Raw genomic sequence first — 22,484 nt, 5'->3', positions numbered from 1 at the left:
GTTGAACAATCTTCAGTCTGTGTAAAATAGAGAACTGTCTAATGAATGCACTATTTGGTTCAAAGTTCTTCCCCAGCACACTCATGAGAGGTTATCCACTTTGGCGTTATTATAAATTAGTGTCCCTTTATCAGAATATTCTTTGAAAAGGCACTTCATTCCAAGATTCCATCATCAAAATGGTAAGAAAATTTCATATTTCCTTTGGGTTTGTTTTTTTTTGTTCCTTTTTTGTTAATGTATTTTTCTTTTTTCATTTGTAAAAAAACCCATCTCCACATGAGTGACAGTCATGCATTCCTATTGTGTAGGTTCTGCAGATTGTGAGCAGGCGTAACCTAGCCTAACCATGGCGATCACTGTCTTCTGTTTCGCCTGTTCACCGATCTCCACAATCTCCTTCCTCGATGGTGAGGACGGTGTCGGGCCTCCGCCTCGTCGGACCGCCACTTGTAGTTGCTACTGCTGAACAGGCTGTAGCTCTGGTGCGTCCTTGAGAATGCCCTTTGGGAGTTTGATGCTGAGGAAGAAACAATAGCACTTTGTCAGAAAATGTGGACTGAAAACCAGTAAACAAAGGTATCCTCACTAGAATCAGTCAATTAATCATACTATTGTACTTACGACTCATGCAAGCAATTTTGGGGATGTCCCATCGGCCATCTCCACGGCAACGGATGGTTGGCACATGCCTCTGGATGAAGCCGTCCTTACACTGGTACCTCACCAGAGCATTGATCTCATAGCGTGACCTCTTCCTGCCGAAGGTCTGAGCATTCTGTACCAAAGGGGGCTGATTACAGGCCACTGAGGAGAACACACAGGGGTAGATGGAAGAATGGATGGCTGAATGGATGGCTGAATAGATTAATGGATGGATGGATGGATTGATGAATGGATGGATGAATAGATGATTTAATAATGTACACAGTCAGTGGATTGAAATAGCTCTCAACAAGGCACTGCATGTTTTACATTGTGTAGTTGTGGTGAACACACTCCCTTTTTTAAAATATGGCAAAAAGAATTGTTTTCAAAGAAAATAAAAATAAAAACAACAACAAAAAACAACTTTGTCTTACCTGTGCCTTTCTTGCAGGTGAAGGTGAGGTGATAATTACAGGGCACATCGTTCCACTGGCCGTCCTCGTGCCAGATCATCACCACACAGTCCTCTCCAGACGAGAAGAAACTGTCCGGTTGGTTGGGGCGCCAGTTTTCATATTGCTGATGGGGGTAAAGAAAGAACAGAAACAAACTATTATGAAAGGATGATCATCATCATCAGTAGCAGCAGCAGCATCATAATCATCGTCGTCCTCATCAGCATCCACCTCAGCATCATCAGGTTTAGGATTATGTTTATTTCAATATCTTGGTAGATATGGAGAAACATATATAAAATCTGATGCAATACAATATAAAACACAAGTAAAATATATGATCAGTGTATCATCAATGAATCACAATCACAATAGGATCAGACCAGGATCTCCGTAAACACAATTTAGAGATTTTCCACTAGCAAGTGTCTCACTTTGTCCTACCCCATACAATACAGAAACACATACTCTGTCTCTCTAAGAATGACAGCTAACAGCATGCTGACAACACTGCTTATCTCTGGGGTATAATTGGAACAGTAGATATGGTCAATGATTAAGCCCCCTCTAGGGCAACGGCAACACAATCAGTACATTCACTATCACAGTAAATCCAAAATATTGCTTACCCCTAACATGACCCACCAGTTCCCCTTGCTATTGCACGTAAGTGTACCAAGTTAGACTCTATTGATAATAAAGGAACTTGGGATTTTACCAATAATGTGTAAGATGCATTGTTTGATGCAGCAGGAGGGAGCAACACTGCTGTTGAAAATATAAAACAAATGCCATTGGTTTCACATTTGCAGTCTGTGTTACCAACAGCCTTTCAGTATGTATACTGAACAAAAATATTGCAACAATTTCAAAGATTTTACTGAGTTACAGTTCATATGAAGAAATCAGTAAATTTAAATAAATTCATTAAGCCCTAATCTATGGATTTCACATGACTGGGAATACAGATATGCATCTGTTGGACACAGATACCTTAAAAGAAATGGGCCTCACAATGGGACTCAGCATCTCTTCACAATATTTCTGTGCGTTGAAATTGCCATCAATAAAATGCAATTGTGTTTGTCGTCCGTAGATTATGCCTGCCCATACAATAACCCCACCGTCACCATGGGGCACTCTGTTCACAACGTTGACATCAGCAAACCGCTCGCCCACAGGACGCCATACACATGGTCTGCGGTTGTGAGGCCAGTTGGACATAGTGCCAAATTCTCTAAAACGACATTTCAGGTGGCTTATGGTAGACATTAAATTATCTGGCAACAGCTCTGGTGGACATTCCTGCAGTCAGCATGCCAATTGCACACTCCCTCAAAACTTGAGACACCTGTGTCATTGTGTTGTGTGACAAAACTGCACATTTTAGAGTGGCCATTTATTGTCCCCAGCACAAGGTGCACTTGTGTAATGATCATAATGTTTAATCAGCTTCTTGGTATGCCACACCTGTCAGGTTGATGGATTATTTTAGCAAAGGAGAAATGTTCACTAACAGTGATGTAAACAAATGTGTGCATTTGAGAGAAATACGATTTTTGTGTGTATGAAACATTTCTGGGATCTTTTATTTCAGCATATTAGACATGGGACCAACACTTTGCATGTTGCATTTATATTTTTGTTCAGTGTAGTTAGGTTGGTGAGGCAATTTCTGAATGTGACAGCTGTATGTGATTCTTAGATTCCCCACACGGGGGCACTATTTTCCTTTTTCCTGTTCAGATCAATACAGACTTTTGACACATCTGTAACTATTATAATGGTCATGTTGTGGCCCTATAGACATCACAAAATAATATTTCTTATTTAAACACGTGTTTACTTACAAACAAGATCAGGCAAAGAGTTGTAAAATGTACTGTCACTTTGGGTAAGCTAAATACCTTTTAATTTTCTCCCACTTTCAAACTGACTCTCCTACCCCTCTGTCTCTCTGACCACCTTCTTAACCTCTATCCTAACCCCCTCCTCCCCTCTGTCCTCTATCCTTACCCCTCTCCACCCCTCTGTCCTCTATCCTCCACCCCTGTCCTTTATCCTCACCCGCTCCACCCCTCTGTCCTCACCCCATCCACCCCTCTGTCCTCTATCCTCACATCACCCCATCTACCCTGCTGCCTCAGAGACCCCAAAGGATACTGCAAGACCCGCTACACTATGACATAATTGTACAGAGTTTTCTGAGAGGCATCACTTCAAAGGTCAAATAAATCATTCTCTCTACTATTATTCTGACACTTCACATTCTTAAAATAAAGTGGTGATCCTAACTGACCTAAGACAGGGAATTTTTACTAGAATTAAATGTCAGGAAATGTGAAAAACTGAGTTTGAATGTATTTGGCTAAGGTGTATGTAAACTTCTGACTTCAACTGTACATGTAGAGAATATTTTTGACACAGCTTCAGAGCTGCTTGGAATGCACTGCAGCATTGATCAGAGCTACCATCTCTCAGCGAGGCTTTTTTGTTCAAATAGTCTGTTCAAAGCTGTGACCCCACCCCCCTTCTCCCCATTCCTTCCCTAAGGCCCCATGCAGAGACCCTGTTATTATGGTTAGCAAACACATCAGCTTCCTGCTCAGCTGACTGACTCAACAAACACCCGCTTGGGCAACCCCACAACAGCCCCCTGCATCCTCCACAAAATAATCAAACAGCCTCTTCACCCCCCCCCAGTAGAATTTATACATGTCCTGAATTAATTGAGAATCAAGGCTGTGCGTGTTACAGTTGAAGTCGGAAGTTTACATACACCTTAGCCAAATACATATGAACTCAGTTTTTCACAATTCCTGACATTTAATCCTAGTAAAAATTCCATGTCTTAGGTCAGGTAGGATCACCACCTTATTTTAAGAATGTGAAATGTCAGAATAATAGTAGAGAGAATTATTTATTTCAGCTTTTATTTCTAACATCACATTCCCAGAGGATCAGAAGTTTACATACACTCAATTAGTATTTGGTAGCATTGCCTTTAAATTGTTTAACTTGGGTCAAACATTTTGGGTAGCCTTCCACAAGCTTCCCACAATAAGTTGGGTGAATTTTGGCCCAATCTTCCTGATAGAGCTGGTATAACTGAGTCCGGATGGTAGGCCTCCTTGCTCGCACTTGCTTTTTCAGTTCTGCCCACAATTGTTCCATAGGATTGAGGTCAGGGCTTTGTGATGGCCACTCCAATACCTTGACTTTGTTGTCCTTAAGCCATTTTGCCACAACTTTGGAAGTATGTTTGGGGTCATTGTCAATTTGGATGAACCATTTGCGACCAACCTTTAACTTCCTGAATGATGTCTTGAGATGTTGCTTCAAAATATCCACATAATTTAACTTTCTTCCTGATGCCATCTATGTTATGAAGTGCATCAGTCCCTCCTGCAGCAAAGCAACCCTCAACATGATGCTGCCAGCCCGTGCTTCACGTGGGATGGTGTTTTTCGGCTTGCAAGCCTCCCTCTTTTTCCTCCAAACATAACGATGGTCATTACGGCCAAACATTTCTATTTTTGTTTCATCAGAACAGAGGACATTTCTTTGTCCCCATGTGCAGTTGCAAACCGTAGTCTGGCTTTTTTATAAAGGTCTTGAAGCAGTGGCTTCTTCCTTGCTGAGCGGCCTTTCAGGTTATGTCGCCATAGGACTCGTTTTTTACTGTGGATATAGATACTTTTGTACCTGTTTCCTCCAGCATCTTCACAAGGTCCTTTGCTGGTGTTCTGGGATTGATTTGCACTTTTCGCACCAAAGTACGTTCATCTCTAGGAGACAGAACGCGTCTCCTTCCTGAGCGGTACAGCGGCTGCGTGGTCCCATGGTGTTTATACTTGCGTACTATTGTTTTTACAGATGCACGTGGTACCTTCAGGCTTTTGGAAATTGCTCCCAAGGATGAACCAGACTTGGGGAGGTCTACAATTTATTTCCTGAGGTCTTGGCTGATTTCTTTGGATTTTCCCATGATGTCAAGCAAAGAGGCACTGAGTTTGAAGGTAAGCCTTGAAATACATCCACAGGTACACCTCCAATTGACTCAAATTATGTCAATTAGCCTATCAGAAGCTTCTAAAGCCATGACATAATTTTCTGTAATTTTCCAAGCTTTTTAAAAGCACAGCCAACTTAGTGTATGTAAACTTCTGACCCACTGGAATTATGATAAAGTGAATTATAAGTGAAATAATCTGTCTGTAAACAATTGTTGGAAAAATGACTTGTGTCATGCACACAGTAGATGTCCTAACCGACTTGCCAAAACTATAGTTTGTTAATAAGACATTTGTGGAGTGGTTGAAAAATACGTTTTAATCACGCCAACCTAAGTGTATGTAAACTTCTGACTTCAACTGTGTATGTACACTACCGTTCAAAAGTTTGTTGCCACTTACAAATTTCCTTGTTTCTGAAAGAAAAGCACATTCTTCCATTAAAATAACATAAAATTGATTAGAAATACCGAGTAGACATATTAATGTTATAAATCACTATTGTACCTGAAACGGCTGATTTAATGGTATATCTACATAGGCATACAGAGGCCCATTATCAGCAACAATGAAGAGGTGACTCAGGGATGCTGGCCTTCTAGGCAGAGTTCCTCTGTCCAGTGTCTGTTCTTTTGCCCATGTTAATATTTTATTTTTATTGGCCAGTCTGAGATATGCATTTTTCTTTGCAACTCTGCCTAGAAGGCCATCATCCTGGAGTTGCCTCTTCACTGTTGACGTTGAGACTGGTGTTTTGCGGGTACAATTTAATGAAGCGGCTAGTTGAAGACTTGTGAGGCGTCTGTTTCTCAAACTATACACTCTAATGTACTCTTCCTCTTGCTCAGTTGTGCACCGGAGCCTCCCACTTCTCTTTCTATTCTGGTTAGAACCAGTTTGCACTGTTCTGTGAAGGGAGTAGTACACAGCGTTGTACGAGATCTTCAGTTTCTTGGCAATTTCTCGCATGGAATAGCCTTCATTTCTCAGAACAAGAATAGACTGACAAGTTTCAGAAGAAAGTTCTTTGTTTCTGGCCATTTTGAGCCTGTAATCGAACCCACAAATGCTGATGTTCCAGATACTCAACTAGTCTAAAGGCCAGTTTTATTGCCTCTTTAATCAGAACAACAGTTTTCAGCTGTGCAAACATAATTGCAAAAGGGTTTTCTAATGATCAATTAGCCTTTTAAAATGATAAACTTGGATTAGCTAACACATCGTGCCATTGGAACACTACGTAGATATTCCATAAAAAATCTGCCGTTTTGAGCTACAATAGTCATTTACAACATTAACAATGTCTACACTGTATTTCTGATCAATTTAATGTTATTTTAATGGCTAAATAATGTGCTTTTCTTTCAAAAACAAGGACATTTCTAAGTGACCCCAAACTTTTGAAATGTAGTGTACGTCTAATGTGTTTTTTTCTTCTTCTGTCCAGCTTCTTATGCAAAGATGATTTAATACCAGTTCTGTTAATACACTCTCTGCTCCCAGATAAAGCTGAGATACAGTAAAGCTGACCACCCACCCAGGCCCACTACCCCCCCTATCCTTCTCTCTATCTGCTGCCGTGCACAGGTGTTGCCCATCTGTGTGTCTGGCTGCTGGTTGGTGGCCCTTCCACTGGGTGCCTGCTGTTCTTCCTGAGGAGAGGGAGGAGGGGGGGAGGCCTGTACCTGTCTGTGCCTGTCAGCTCCTCTCTATTCCGCATCACTGACACCTTCATTCCTATCTCTCTCAGCTGAGAAGGGATCCTGCTGCAAACGGACACATCTTATCTCCTGCTCCCCAGGCACTCTCTGTCCTTCCCCCTTCCACCCTCCCCCTCTCCCCTGGTGATGGTGGGCTCTTATCTTTGAAGTGAAGAGTTCATCTGTATAACGTAGCTGAAAGTAGTAATTAACCACTTTCCTGTTTAGTGAGGGGAATCTGCAGTAAGTTTAAACAACCATAAACAAACACACTTCCACTTGTGCAGACGCATAACGCTACATACTGAGGCAAACCTAGTGGCTCTTTTTTAATTATTGTTAAAGTTTGTGAATGACAGAGATTGTTGTCAATGAGTGGCACCCAATCTCACTGGACATGTAGTGTAGCGTGACACCAAGCCAGTGCGCTCGTCCAACAGGGTGTTGAGGACAAAGTAGTGTACGTCATGAGAAAGTGACCACAGTGAGTTTATTTTTTCACTACTTCAGGATAATTTTTTTTAAATGTAACCTTTCTTTAACTAGGTAAGTCAGTTGAGAACAAATTCTTATTCACAATGACGGCGTACGCCGGACAATCCCGGACAATGCTGGGCCAATTGTACGCCGCCCTAAGGGACTCCCAATCACGGCCGGTTGTGATACAGCCTGGATTCAAACCAGGGTGTCTGTAGTGACGCTGAATTGCAGTGCCTTAGACCACTGCGCCACTCAGGTGATGGCCACCCAGATGATGGTGTCAGCAACATATTTAACAGGATTCAACACTGTTTATTGAGGCTAAAAAGTGTGAGAATCCCTTCTTACCATGGGCATGCTGTCGGTCCAGCGGAAGTCATTATGGTACATCTTATCGTTCAGGCCGATCCATTGGTAGTCCTGTCCAAGACCTGGCGTGCATGGCACAATGAAACACAGGAGGTCAATGATTTGATTCCACTGCCTTATTAGGCGTCTTTCAGTCCCTCCATAAACAGGGAGAGGCGTTTTTAAATACATGCATCACTCTTCCTGTTCCAACTGCCTGCCTGCATTCTCTCTCTCTCTCAGTCGTGACGTTTGTCGTCTACTCTGCTGGCGCTGCCAACCAGCCAGAAAACTACTTTAGTCATCCACTATGCCTCTTTAACTATTTCCTCCACAGCCCATATACACTGATGAGATGAGCAAATACTGACTTTAAGGCGAGCATCATGGGGATGCATGTGTTGGGAATCCCCTGGTGTTTCTGGAAATCTGTTCCAGATGTAGGATAATCCTACTATTGGCTGCTACCCTGCAGGGGTTGTGCCTTAAGAGGTATACTGTCTGTGACATGCCGTAGAAGTAACTTACAGATTGTTCATACTGTGTTATTGAGCATTCTTCTCTGCAAGAGTGTCTGTCTCTCTGGTAATGGTAATGCAAATGCTTTGAACTATTAGTTGGTTGTGTCTTGTGTGCAACTAAAAGTGTTGTTTGCGTGTCGTGTACGTGCATGTGTGATATCACACTTACGGTTGACAAACTGCTGCTCATCATGGGAGAGAATGCTGGTGAGGTGTGCCCCCTGTACCCGACACTCCTTCTCCGCGGTATCCCAGTTCCTCCTCTGGGGGATGTACTTGTAGCAGTGTCCGTGGAACTTATGCCAGCCGTAGTCACACGTCTGAGTGTCTGAGAGAGAGAGAGAGAGAGAGAGGTAATATGATTAATAGATATAAAGGTTACACATATTCCAATAACCTTTCACTATTATTTCACTGAAAAATAGAATCTGCCCTAAGAATGTCCAATCTGTTCAACACCTGTAGGAGCCTGGTCCTATCTGCATGTTTATCTTTGTTTGTTACTAATCCTCCAGTGCATAACAAATAGATTAAGGAGATATTTGGGAGAAAGACAGAGAGCAGGGTACTGTGTGTCTGGCCTTGCTGCTATCTCGGACACACTAATTAGAGCTCTCGCTCGCTCTCTCTCACTGTATTTCTCTCTCAGGGTCAGGATATGGCTGCTGCCTCCTTTACCCCCCAGCACCACTAAACGAGTGGGGAGGTCAAACAAAGAAAGACACTTAGGGTCTACAACAGCAGGAGTGTCACACTAACATCCTGGATAGCTACGTGTACTGTCTACTGGATCTTCCCCAAATCAATTTAAGGTTATTATTCTTATCATAGCTAATTAAAAGTGAAATACTGTAAGACTACGATTTTGGAATGTATTTTATATAGCTCTGCAAGGTGAATAGTTACAGGGGTTGGCAGGTCACATTCTGCATATACTGCAGATATGGATAATTATGTTGGAAAACCCCTGACCTGGTACCAATTAATATTAAATAATATAGTTGAGCATCAGCTGGCAATTCCTACAGCAGTTACTGTAATTGGAACCAAGCCAAGGGTTTCCCAACATAAGAATCTAAGTACGAAGCATTACACATCATTCAGCTATCAATCCCCTTAGTTTCTAATAGACACACAGGAAGAATAACATCTCCTAACCTCGTTACATAAGAGCTGCATTTACACAGGCAGCCCAATTCTGATCTTTTTTTTTTAACTTATTAGTCATTTGGTCAGCTCTGAAAAAGATCTGATGTGATTGGTTCAAAAAATATTTGTGGAAAGAAATATCAGAATTGGACTGCCTGTGTAAGCACAGCCCTTTGGTAGCCTACACTAGTGGTTATCGATGTATCTTTTTTCAATATCAGATTTCATTAACCATTTTGATTGTAACCCTGTCATGTTGCAATCATGTGTGCGTGTGTACTACTGTGACACGTCTATTTACTATTTACACTCTCTCTCTTGTTGTGGTTACTCCCTCAATACAGTTGTACAACCCTATGGATTAATCGTGGCCTTTTCTCTTTTTGTCCACTCTTACTGTTTCTCCTCTGGCACGAGACCCTTAGAAAACAGCTGGGTCTTAGCACACAGGATCTGGCCCTGGCTCGCTGGTGAGTGAAGGCAGCAACATTCGAGGTGTGGTCGGGACAAACTGGCCAATGTGGATGATGCCCTTGGTCAACACACTAGGGTCAAAATGGGGTGCAGAGAAGCTATAGACTCAAATAAAATGCTATGAGTTGGTCTGGATGACATCCTTAGTCATTACACCTGTCAATGTCAACGAGTGTCCCGACCCAGGTTCTGTTGAACAAATCCAGTAATGTGTACTGATTCCTTTCACATTCACTGCTTAAGGCTAGTGAATGATTGCATCATTGTTGAGCTGATTAAGACTTGCACACCTGTACTGGTAAATTCCTTTACAACTTGACTGGGTGGGTATCAACCAAATGTCTGATTTATTTATTAGGCCATTGTGTTTCCAGTCATGTGGAATTTGTAGAGACTGTAGCCCCTGGCAATGTGTTTAGTAACACTACCATATATCTTAATAGTATGAGTGCCTGAGGCAGACACTAAGGCCTGTAAAATGTGAATGTCCTGAAGACATAAATAAAGATGTTTATGACTCAGAGACTGTCTGTGAGTGGAAGCAGCAGGTGTTATGGAGAAGGCACTGAACAGAGCTGTACTGTGAGGTGACCATCACATTTCTACTCTAAAGCCAGTGTTTTAATGACTCAGTCTCATCGTCTCACTGTATTTCCCAAGGGCTCAGGTAACTGATCACATATTAAGATAGATCACACAAACAAACACTATCTGGAGATATGTCACTTTTCTCCAACAATGCCAAATGTCTTTCCTCTCTTATCCTGTTGAGGACAGACGTTCTGCTAGCGGAACCCCGTTCCGCAAGCGGAACCCCTAGTCAACAGCCAATGGCATCGCACGGCGCGAAATACAAAACCAACTAAAATACCACAATTCAATTTTCTCAAACAATCAACTATTTTACACCATTTTAAAGACAAGACTCTCGTTAATCTAACCACATTGTCCAATTTCAAAAAGGCTTTACAGCGAAAGCAAAACATTAGATTATGTCAGGAGAGTACCCAGCCAAAAATAGTCACACAGCCATTTTCAAAGCAAGCATATATGTCGCAAAAACCCAAACCACAGCTAAATGCAGCACTAACCTTTGATGATCTTCATCAGATGACACTCCTAGGACATTATGTTATACAATATATGCATGTTTTGTTCAATCAAGTCCATATTTATATCAAAAAACAGCTTTTTACATTAGCATGTGATGTTCAGAACTAGCATTCCCACCGAAAACCTCCGGTGAATTTACTAAATTACTCATGATAAACGTTGACAAAATACGTAACAATTATTTTAACTTTTTATGGATAGGGGGCAGTATTTTCACGTCCGGATAAAAAACGTACCCGATTTAATCTGATTATTACTCCTGCCCAGAAACTAGAATATGCATATAATTATTAGCTTTGGATAGAAAACACTCCAAAGTTTCTAAAACTGTTTGAATGGTATCTGTGAGTATAACAGAACTCATTTGGCAGGCCAAAACCTGAGAAGATTCCAAACAGGAAGCGCTCTCTCTGACCATTTCTTGGCCTTCTTGATCATCTCTATCCAAAACAGGGGATCTCTGCTGTAACGTGACATTTTCTAACGCTCCCATAGGCTCTCAGAAGGCGCCAGAATGTTGAATGATGACATTGCAGGCCATGGCTGAAAAACAGTAGTGCATTTGGATAGTGGTCGATCTGAGAACAATGAGACTGGGCGCGCGTGAACGAGAAGAGTCCATGTTTACATTTTCAGTCTTTGAACGAAAACAACGACTCCCGGTCGGAATATTATCGCTTTTTTTACGAGAAAAATCGCATAAAAATGGATTTTAAACAGCGTTTGACATGCTTCGAAGTACGGTAATGGAATATTTTGAATTTTTTTGTCACGAAACGAGCCGGGCGCGTCACCCTTCTTTACCCTTCGGATAGTGTCTTGAACACACAAACAAAACGCCGCTATTTGGATATAACTATGGATTATTTGGAACCAAACCAACATTTGTTATTGAAGTAGAAGTCATAGGAGTGCATTCTGACGAAGAATAGCAAAGGTAATCCAATTTTTCTTATAGTAAATCTGAGTTTGGTGAGGGCCAAACGTGGTGGGTGTCAAAATAGCTAGCCCTGTGATGGCGAGCTATCTACTCAGAATATTGCAAAATGTGCTTTCACCGAAAAGCTATTTTTAAAATCGGACATAGCGATTGCATAAAGGAGTTCTGTATCTATAATTCTTAAAATAATTGTTATGTTTTTTGTGAACGTTTATCGTGAGTAATTTAGTAAATTCACCGGAAGTGTTCGGTGGGAATGCTAGTTCTGAACATCACATGCTAATGTAAAAAGCTGTTTTTTGATATAAATATGAACTTGATTGAACAAAACATGCATGTATTGTATAACATAATGTCCTAGAAGTGTCATCTGATGAAGATCATCAAAGGTTAGTGCTGCATTTAGCTGTGGTTTTGTTTTTTGTGACATTATATGCTAGCTTGAAAAATGGGTGTCTGATTATTTCTGGCTGGGTACTCTGCTGACATAATCTAATGTTTTGCTTTCGCTGTAAAGCCTTTTTGACATCGGACAGTGTGGTTAGATAAAGGAGAGTCTTGTCTTTAAAATGGTGTAAAATAGTCATATGTTTGAAAAATTGAAGTTTTCGGATTTTCGAGGACTTTGTATTTCGCGCCACGCCCATCATTGGATATTGGAGCTGGTGTTCCGCTAGCGGAACGTCTAGATGTAAGAGGTTAAGAATTATAGATACAGAACTCCTTTATGCAATCGCTACGTCCAATTTGAAAATAGCTTTTCGGCGAAAGCACATTTTGCAATATTCTGAGTACATAGCTCGGCCATCAAGGCTAGCTATTCAGACCCGCCAACGTCGGGGCAGCCTAAACTCAGAATTACTATTAGAAAAATTGGATTACCTTTGCTGTTCTTCGTCAGAATGCACTCCCAGGACTTCTACTTCAACAACAAATGTTGTTTTGGTTCCAAATAATCCATAGTTATATCCAGATACCTCCGTTTTGTTCATGCGTTCAGGTCACTATCCGAAGGGTAATGCGCGAGCGCATTTCGTGACAAAGAAATTCAAAATATTCCATTACCGTACTTAGAAGCATGTTAAACGCTGTTTAAAATCAATTTTTATGCTATTTTTCTCGTAAAATAGCAATAATATTCCAACCAGGCAACGATGTATTCAATCAAAGCGAGAAAGAAAAACATGGCGAGTTCTCGTGACCGCGCATCTCCAGTCTCACTGTCCCCAGGCTGACCACTTACAAACTCTACTCCTATACTTTGCCCAGAGACAGCAGACACCCCATTCCACTTTCTGGCGGCTTTAGAGAGCCAATGGAAGCCTTAGAAAGTGTCACGTAACAGCTCAGGTGCTGTAATTTTGATAGAGATGCAACAGAAGGACAACAAATTGTCAGACAGGGCACTTCCTGCATGGAATCTTCTCAGGTTTTTGCCTGCCATATGAGTTCTGTTATACTCACAGACACCATTCAAACAGTTAGAAACTGTAGAGTGTTTTATATCTAAATCTACTAATTATATGCATATTCTAGTTTCTGGGCAGGAGTAGTAACCAGATTAAAATTGGGTACGTTTTTTTATCCGGCCTTGAAAATACTGCCCCCTATCCCAAAGGAGTTATCTAAATTCAATGATCAGTGATTGTCACGATCGTCATAAAGGTCGGTCCAAGGCGCAGCGTGTGTTGAGTTCCACATCTTTATTAGTAGTGACTTCTCCATCGCCTCCCTGACGGTCTCTGGCTCTTCCCTCTGCTCAGCCGCCAGCTCCATGTGCCCCCCCCCCCCAAAAAAAAAGAATCTTGGGGTTTCTGTGGCAGCGGACTGGTGACCTGCTCTTCCAAACGCCTGCGCTGCAGCATACTCCTAGCCAAAACCTCTCTCCGGTATCCCATTCGGGCTCTGGCACTCTCCGCTGCTCAGCCGTCCGCCCCATGTGACCCCCCCAAAAGAATCTTGGTGTTTCTGTGGCCGCGGTCCCCGGCGTCGTCGCTGTCCCCCTATGCTCCTTGGCGACTCTCTCGTGTCTGACCAGGATCTCCTCCCATGTCCAACTCACTTCTTCCTCCAATGCACGCTGCTTGGTCCATTTGTGGTGGGATATTCTGTCACGATCGTCATAAAGGTGGGACCAAGGCGCAGCGTGTGTTGAGTTCCATATCTTTATTAGTAGTGAAACTTCCAGAAAAACAATAAACCAACAACGAAATGTGAAAGCAGTGGTGCAACATGCACAACACAAAAACAATATCCCACAAAGCAGGTGGGAACAGGGAACCCTTAAGCATGATCCCCAATTAGAGACAACAAACATCAGCTGCCTCTAATTGGGAACCATACTAAGAGCACCAAGATAGAAATGGAAAGACTAGAATACCCCCTAGTCACGCCCTGACCTACAACACCATAGAGAATCAAGGGCTCTCCATGGTCAGGGCGTGACAGTGATGTATTTTTGTGTGAAATGGAAACCAGCACTGGAGCACCTCACACCATTGCAACGAACAATGACATAGTTTATTTTACTATGTCATATTCTCCCTTGTATGTACAAGTGCTCTAATGTGTGGATACACTGTAGGTCGGACATAAAAATAAAAAATTAAAGGTTAGCTGGAATCCTGGAACAACCTAAAACCAATATCTGATCAAATTATTTGATTCAGCTGATATGTTCGACAGGGAGAGGATCATACTGACAGATCCCATGGAAATTGTAACAAACATACCTTCATCACAGTACAATCCAGCATAGCTTGGGAGGCAAACACAGGTGATGGAATTCAGGCCGTCAATGCAGGTACCTCCATTGCGACAGGGGTTGGATTGACATTCATCAATGTCTGAAAATAATTTTTTAATAACATGGGTAGATTACACTGCATAGGAAAACAAAAAGAATGGGGGGGGGGCAAATACATATTTCTGAAGAACTCTATGAATTCAAATATTATGCAGATCCTACCATTCGTAAAATTTTGGCACATGGCTAATGCACCCAACGCTACACCAGTAAGCCACCAAAATGTGTCTTCTTTAAAATTAATTTCATTAGCATATTGAGAACTGATCATCACACTCTAAAACGCTTAGTCCACCACTGACTAAAAAAGATTCTTGGCATACCTGTTTCACAACGATCTCCACTGTAGCCAGGGGCACAGCTGCAAGAATGGAAACTTCCGCTTCTGTAGCAAGAGCCCCCATTCAGACAAATGTTCTCAGCACAGGAGTGGATGCCTGTGGTTTAGATTAGAAGTAAAATGAGAAAAACAAACATTCAATTGATTTCACATTCTAGAAAAGACAAATGTTAAATGACAAATGTTAAAAAGTATGATATGATGATATTATTTCCATAACACACAATAGCATTGTATTATTGACAACCATTTTTTAAATGACATACCTGCAATCTCAACTGTCTCACCAACAGTCATGTGGCCCAAATCCATTCCAGTCTCAGCTGAAGTGATAGTTTCCACTACCTTGATGGGGGGTTCACCCTCAACTAATGTAGGTCCTGATACATTATCATAGTCCACACTTTCCTCCTCCTCAGACACAGATGAAGGAGTGCTTTGGATCAGAGAGACAGATTCTGTCTGGCTCTGTGTTTCAGCTGGCGATACAGTTGTGTACTCTGGCATTTCCCACATTGGCATCTTAGTGGCAGGAGTAACAACTTCAGAAGCCGTCTTTCCTTCGGGACTGCTCTCAGAACCCGCTGACTCAATTTCAGCCCTTGGATGCGTGAGAGAGGGTGAACCAGTGATGGCGGTTGCAAGTTCTGTCTGAGTAAGAGAGAGGGATGGGGTGGTCTCCTCTGTTGTGTCACTCTCTGGCTTCACAGTGGAAACTATGGTCACCTTTTTCTCCAAGCTGCTTCCTGAGCTGCTTTCTGAGCTGGAGGAGGCCAATACTGACTGAGTCACAGATGGGTTTGACTCTTCCTCTGAGCTGCTCGATGAGCTGCTCTCTGAACTTGATGATGCACTCTCAATCTTCTGAGTCTTTGTTGGGACAGTGCTGAGCATGGTTGCTTCTACCTCAGGTGTTGTGGTGGTTTCAATGAGGGAAGGTTTAGACTCAACCTGTGAGGGCTCTGTAATACTTTCATAGTCCACTTCTTCATCAATGTCTATCGTTGGTGTTCTATACACTTTAGTTTCTAACACTTTCTCAGTTAGAAGAGAGACAATGGCAGGAAAGGCTGTTTCTTTGACCTCAGCCTCTTGTTCAGAGCTGCCCTCTGCACTAGGAGAAGCATCCTCTGTTGTAGGTACCTGGCTTGAAGCTTCAACTTGTTCTTCTTCCTCTGATGTAGATAGTACAGCATCAGCCTTCGCTGGAGAGGCAGTGGAGACTAAATTTGATTCGGAGCTCTGTGCGGGTGTTGTTATAGTGTCAACAGACTGGCTTGGATCTTCCTCAGGCATCATGGGACTGGTTGTGGGCATTGCCGTTTCCTCAGAAAATATGTCAGGTTGGGAACGATGGGTAAATGCGATCTCAGACAGGGCCTCTTGGAGCAAAGCCTCAGGTGTTGTCAGGTCTGGTTTGGGGGAAAATGTTGTGACAAACTGGATCATCACATTGGCCTCCGTTGTCACCTTAGTGGAATGGACAGAGACAATTGGAGGGGCTGTACTAGCCAGGAGAGGAGCTTCTGTGGCAAAACCATCTGTGGTGAAACCCTCACTTGTCTGGTCCCCTGAGCTCTTGTCATCTGTAGAAGGTAAGATGGAGCTGGTTTCAGTATCATCAATAACTGATGGTTTGTCAGAGCCTGCTGGTCTCTCTGTTTGCTCAGTGACTTCACTCTCTTCTGCTGTTACAGTTTCCTGTGAAGATGTTGTAGCTTTCTCAGTGCTATACAGAGAAGAAACTGTAGTAGTTGGTGAGTCTTTGGTAAACATATGAGGTGTCTGGTCACCTGAGATCTCCTCATCTGTATCAGGTAGGACTGAGCTCACAGTGCTTTCCATTGAACTGGAAACACCCGATGGCTGTTCTATGCTTGTTGATTCCGTCTGTTTTGTTTCTTCACTATCAGCAGTTATTTCAGCAGAGGCGAGGTCACTCATTGAGTCGGTTTTCTCTGTGCTGTACAGAGAAGACACTTTTGTAGTTGCCATCTTTTCACTATCTGCTTTTGTGGCCATTACGTGTGGCATTGCTGTGGTTGTTACTTGTTCAGTGGCAGACTCTTTGGTAGACATATCAGGGGTTTGATCACCTGAACTATTTTTGTCTGTAGAGGAGAGGACTGGGCTTGTCTCCGTCTCATCAATAACAGGAGTAGATGATGGCTGTTTTGAGCCTGATGGCCTCTCTGTTTCTTCTGTGACTTCAGTCTCTGCTGTTACAGTTGCATGTGAAGATACAGTAGGTTTCCCAGTGCTATACAGAGATGAAGCTAACGTTGTGACAGACTTTTTGGTAAACATATCAGGAGTCTGGTCACCTGAACTCTCCTCATCTGTATCAGGTAGGACTGAGTTCACAGTGCTTTTCATTGAACTGGGAATGTCTGATGGTTGTTCTGTGCTGGTTGATGAGGTGAGGGCACTCGCATATTCAGAGACTGGTGATGTGGATGTCTGCAATGGCTTGGCTGTGCTACTGTGCAAATGAGCTTCTGTTTCAAGAGACTCCTGGGTGGTCATTGGAGTTGTCTCGTCTACAGAACTATCTTCATTTGTAGAACCTGTTTCTGTGTCATCAACACTTGGAGTAAAAGACTCCTCAGAGTCGGAAGGTTTTTCGGTATGATCAATAGCAGCACTCGTTTCTGGTGATTTTGTTGTTGTCATTACATGTAGCACTGGGCTCGTCTCTGCCTCATCAATAACAGGAGTAACTGCTGGTCCCTCGGTTTGGTCTGTGCCTTCAGTCTCTGTTGTTCCAGATTCCTGTAATAATGTTGTTAGTTTCTCTGTGCTGAACAGAGAAAAAACTGTAGTTGTTGTAGTTGCATACTCTTTGGTAAACATAGCAGGTGTCTGATCACCTGAGATCTCTTCATCGATGGAGGTGAGGACTGAACTTGTGTCAGGGGCAGTGCTGACAGCTGTAGGTTCTCCCTCTGGTTTTGTGGTTGTTTGAAGAGCAGGTTCAGATTCAACCTGTGACAGATCTGGAATATTTTCATAGTCCGCCTCTTCCTCAATGTCTGGCAAAGCAGATGTGACCGCAGCGGAAGCAGGTATACTGTACACTGCAGTGGAAATGTCCGTGACTAGAGAAGTAACAATATACCCGGTCGCTTCTTCCTTTATAGAGATACTGGTGGGAGTGAAAGTCCTGTTGACCTCACTGTCTTGTTCTGAGCTGACGTCTGTATCAGTAGAAACTCTCTCTGTTGTAAGTCCCTGGCTTGAAGATTCAACTTCTGATTTAAATGGTATTGCTGTAGAAGCCGTGGCAACAAAAGGTGATTCTGAGCCCTGTGCAGGTGTGGTTACAGTGTCAATGGAGTCCCTTGAATCTACCTCAAGCAACATGAGACTCGTGGTGTCCTCTGCAGTTTTTTCAGATGAGACGTCAGTGAGCGGATGTTGGGTAAATGCAATCTCAGACCTGTCCTGATGGAAAGATTTCCCAGGCTTTGTCATGTCCACCTCGGGGACAAAGGTTGTGACAAACTGGACCACCACATCGGGCATTACAGATGGCTCAACATTGGAATGGACAGACAAACTCAGCTGGGAGTAATCTTTCTCTGTGTTCTCAGTGCTAAACAGAGACAACACTGTGGTAGATGTAGTCTTTTCACTCTCTGCTATTGCTTTTTCCGGTGACATTGTTGTGGCTGTTACCTGCTCCATTTTGACAGTACTGTCAAATGGAGAAACTGTGGAAGTTGCCGACTCTTTGGCAAATATATCAGGGGTCAGCTCACCTGAGCTCTCTTCACGCACGGAGGTTATTTCTGAAATGGACACAACTGATGGTTTCTCTGTGCTATATAGAGAAGACGCTGAAGTTGTAGCAGTCCTTGCAGTCTCATCTGTTACAGTTTCATGTGACATTGTTGTTACTTGTAATGCTTCCTCAGTGCTAAACAGAGAAGAAGCTGTAGCTGTAGCAGTCTTTTCACTCTCTGCTGTTGCAGTTTCATGTGACGCAGTGGTAGGTTTCTTAGTGCTATCCAGAGAAGAAGCTGAAGTTACAGAGTCTTTGGTAAACATATCAGGGACCTGGTCACCAGAGCTTTCTTCATCTGTGGAGGTTAAATCGGAAATGGAAGCTACTGATGATTTATCTGTGCTATACAGAGAGGATGTGGATTCAGAGGGTTTGGGTGTCCAAGTTGTCATTTCCTCCCCAGAGATGCCCTCCTCTGAGAATGAAGGTACTGGAGTTGTAACCTCTGTCACTTCACCCTTCTTAGTAGCTGTTGAGCTCGTGTCTGGGGTGGGAGTTGTGGTTTGGGAGGTCTCCACTACAGAGGCGGAGGTTCCAGAGCCTTCAAAGTCGTCATCTCCTGAAAACTCATCAACAGGCAGTGGACTGGTTGATTTCACAGTCTCTCTATCTTCCTCAGTGGACACTGACGTCTGTTGTGTAGCAGTGGCAGACACCACGGTGGCTTGCATGGAACTAGATAAAGTTGTTGTGTTCTCCACTTCAGAATGCTCATCAGATGGGCCTTCTCCTGCAGATGCAATAGTAGTAGGAGAAGGGGTGGTTGATAATTCCATCTCATCTGTCAGGAATTCATCATCCTCACTGCTAACTGTGGTCTGTGTGCTTGCATCTATGGGTTGAGTTGATGCATGGGATGATACATGGGCAGAAGGAGTAGTCTCTGTATTGGACTTCTCTTCAGTGACACCATCTCTGGACAACTCATTAAGAAATATATATGGTGTGGTGAAGGCCGTCTGAGAGCTGGACTCTGTGAAAACAGTTTTGGCTTGAGTGGTTTGAGCTACAGTGGACATGACCTCTGAACTAGATGCCTCAACATTCTCTATAGATGATGTGGTGGTCGTTATTACAGTCTCTGAATCTTCAACTTGTGTAGAGCTGCTTGTCGTCTCAGCACTTGCCTCTGCAGATATATTTACGGAGGTGACTGAAGGGATTTGTGATGTAGCCAGACTCGGTGGGTCAATTGAGGAAGACAAGTAGTAATCGGTCCCAGACCCTTCAGGTTCCTCTGTCATTGCAATTGAGGAGTGTGGTGTCATGGTAAGGGCTGTGACTCCCCCTGCTTCTTCAGCAAAGATGGTGGGGTGGAATTGTGAGGAGGGGTCCCCCATTGTCACAGTATCAGCGTCAATTATTGTGTCATCTTTAGTGATAATCTCAGGGGTTGTGGTCATGCTGTCCACAACAGTGGAGAACAGTTCGTCCTCAGCTTTGGCCTCTTCTGTAATTATGATAACTGGGCTTTTCGATGGTTTTGTACCATGCAGCGCCATGGTGGGGGTCTGGTTAGTTTTGGTTTGGCTGCTTGTTGAGGTGATGATCATAACCTGCTGGTCAGTAACACCCTGATAGATAATAGAGGGGATGGCAGTGGATATGGCTGACTGTGAACCAAAAGGCACTGTTGTATGGTCTCTAACAGTTGTGTGGTCTCTTGCTAAAGTGTGGTCTCCAGTGGTTAAATGATCACTCATTGTATGGACTCTCATAGTTGTACGATCACTCACAGTAACAGTAACAGGGGGCTGTGTAGCCTCAGGAAAGATGGTGGTTTCTGTGTCTGGGCTGATATGACCTTCCTCATCTGTGCCTGGTGTGCTTGACACAATGGATTCAGTTTGGCCTGTTGCCTCGCTGAATGTGTCTCTCTCAGTTGATGGTTGTTGTTTGGTTGTGAATACCATCCGTTTTGTTATGACATCGACACCTGTTGTCTTGGGAGTGGTGTAGTCAGAGTGAGGTGATATGGAAGTCTGAGAAGCTTGCATTATTGTTGACATTGGTGTGGTCATTACTTGTTCTGTTTTGACAGTACTGTCAAGAGAGGACAATGTTGCAGTGACAGACTCTTTGGTAAACATATCATGGGTCTGATCACCTGAGCTTTCTTCATCTGTAGAGGAGACTACTAAGCTTGTCTCTGTGCTAGGGAAAACTCTGAATATGGTAGCTTCTCCCTCAGGTTTTGTGGTAGTTTGAACAGGTGAAGGTAAATTGTCCACCATTTCATCAATATCTGGCAAAGTGGATGGTGTGAAAGTGATGGTAGTAACAAGTTGTTCTGAGCCTGATGTTTTCTCTGTAACTTCGCTCTCTCCTGTGGTCATTACAAATGGCAGTGCTGTGGTTGTCACTTGTTCTGTTTTGACAGTGCTGTACAATGAAGTAACAGTTGCAGTGACAGACTCTTGTGTAAACATATCAAGGGTAAGGTCACCAGAGCTCTCTTCATCCTTGGAGGTTAAATCTGAAATGGAATCAACTGATGTTTTTTCAGTGCTACATAGAGAAGAAGGTAAAGTTGGAGCAGATCCTGCAGTCTCAGCTGTTGTTTCATGTGATGCTGTGGTCAGTATTTGTGTTGGCTTGTCAGTGCTGAACATTGAATTTGCTGTAGCTCTAGTAGTCTTTTCACTCTCTTCTGTTGCAGTTTCCTGTGACGCTGTGGTAGGTTTCTTAGTGCTATCCAGAGAAGAAGCTGTAGTTACATTGTCTTTGGTAAACATATCAGGGGTCTGGTCACCAGAGCTTTCTTCATCTGTGGAGGTTAAATCTGAAATGGAAGCAGTTGATGGTTTATCTGTGCTGTATAGAGAAGAAACAGAAGTTGTAGCAGTCCTTGCAGTATCATATATTGCAATTTTATGTAACTTTATTGTCAATACTTTTCCTGGTTGCTCAGTGCTGAACAGAGGAGAAACTCTAGTCATGGATGTGACATGTTCTGTTTTGTCTGTGCTGTATACAGAATAAACTTTTGCAGTGACAGACTCTTTGGTAAACATATCCAGAGTCTGGTCACCAGAGCTTTCTTTGTCTGTGAGTGTTACATCTGAAATGGAAGCAACTGATGGTTTATCTGTCACATCACTTTCCAGGGCCTGAGCTTTGCTAGAAGTAACCTTTGCAGTTGTGCCAGATGATATAGTTACATCAAGCTCAACATCTGTTTCTTGGATTGTTTCAATGCTGAAAGAAAATGTGTTAAAATCCTGCTTTGTTGTTGCTGTACTAGACAGGGCAGGAGAAGTTGTGCTTGCAGGTTGCTGAGTAGACACGTCAGAGATGTCTTCACCTGAACTCTCGTCCTCTGTCCCTTCAGCCTCAGCTGTAGAGTCTATTGTCAAGTCCCCACTACCCTGCTCTGTGAAAGAGGCTGTGGAAGCCTCTGTTGTTTTATCTGTGCTTGACATGGAAGGAGATTGGATTAATGTGGATTTCTGGGACTGTGTGAACTCTGTTGAAGATTCAACACGAGGTGTTTCAGATGTGCTTTCAGTCTCTCTGATTTCAGTCTCATTGGTTGCAACAGTGAACTGGTTCTGTGGTTCAGTGGTGGTCTGCACTTGTGCCTCCTCACCTGACCCTTCTGCTTGGATTTTCTCCTGGGCATCATCTGTTGGTGAGATTTCAGAGACCTCCATGTCTACATAAGTGAAGGAAGTGACAAAGGGTTTTGATGTGCTTGCCAGTCCAGTTGT

At 43.0% G+C, this 22,484-nt stretch overlaps 1 protein-coding gene across 1 annotated transcript in view; it reads right to left on the bottom strand.

Annotated features, from left to right (window-relative positions):
• Window positions 1-248: 248 nt before the first annotated feature.
• The window catches only part of LOC115199568 (versican core protein-like), a 59,130-nt gene continuing 36,894 nt past the window's right edge, over window positions 249-22,484 (bottom strand). The window contains exons 8-15 of the mRNA XM_029761906.1: window positions 15,254-16,573; window positions 14,971-15,084; window positions 14,574-14,687; window positions 8,335-8,493; window positions 7,645-7,727; window positions 1,083-1,227; window positions 625-807; window positions 249-520 (exon numbers count right to left, since the gene is read on the bottom strand). Coding sequence (XP_029617766.1) covers window positions 357-520; window positions 625-807; window positions 1,083-1,227; window positions 7,645-7,727; window positions 8,335-8,493; window positions 14,574-14,687; window positions 14,971-15,084; window positions 15,254-16,573 — 2,282 coding nt within the window. The 3' untranslated portion in view covers window positions 249-356. The remainder of the gene's footprint in view (window positions 521-624; window positions 808-1,082; window positions 1,228-7,644; window positions 7,728-8,334; window positions 8,494-14,573; window positions 14,688-14,970; window positions 15,085-15,253; window positions 16,574-22,484) is intronic.

Source organism: Salmo trutta, chromosome 9 (assembly GCF_901001165.1).
Source record: "Salmo trutta chromosome 9, fSalTru1.1, whole genome shotgun sequence".
Classification (NCBI taxonomy): domain Eukaryota; kingdom Metazoa; phylum Chordata; class Actinopteri; order Salmoniformes; family Salmonidae; genus Salmo; species Salmo trutta.
The sequence above is the reverse complement of the archived record's forward strand: the minus strand, read 5'-3'. Positions and strand labels throughout refer to the sequence as shown.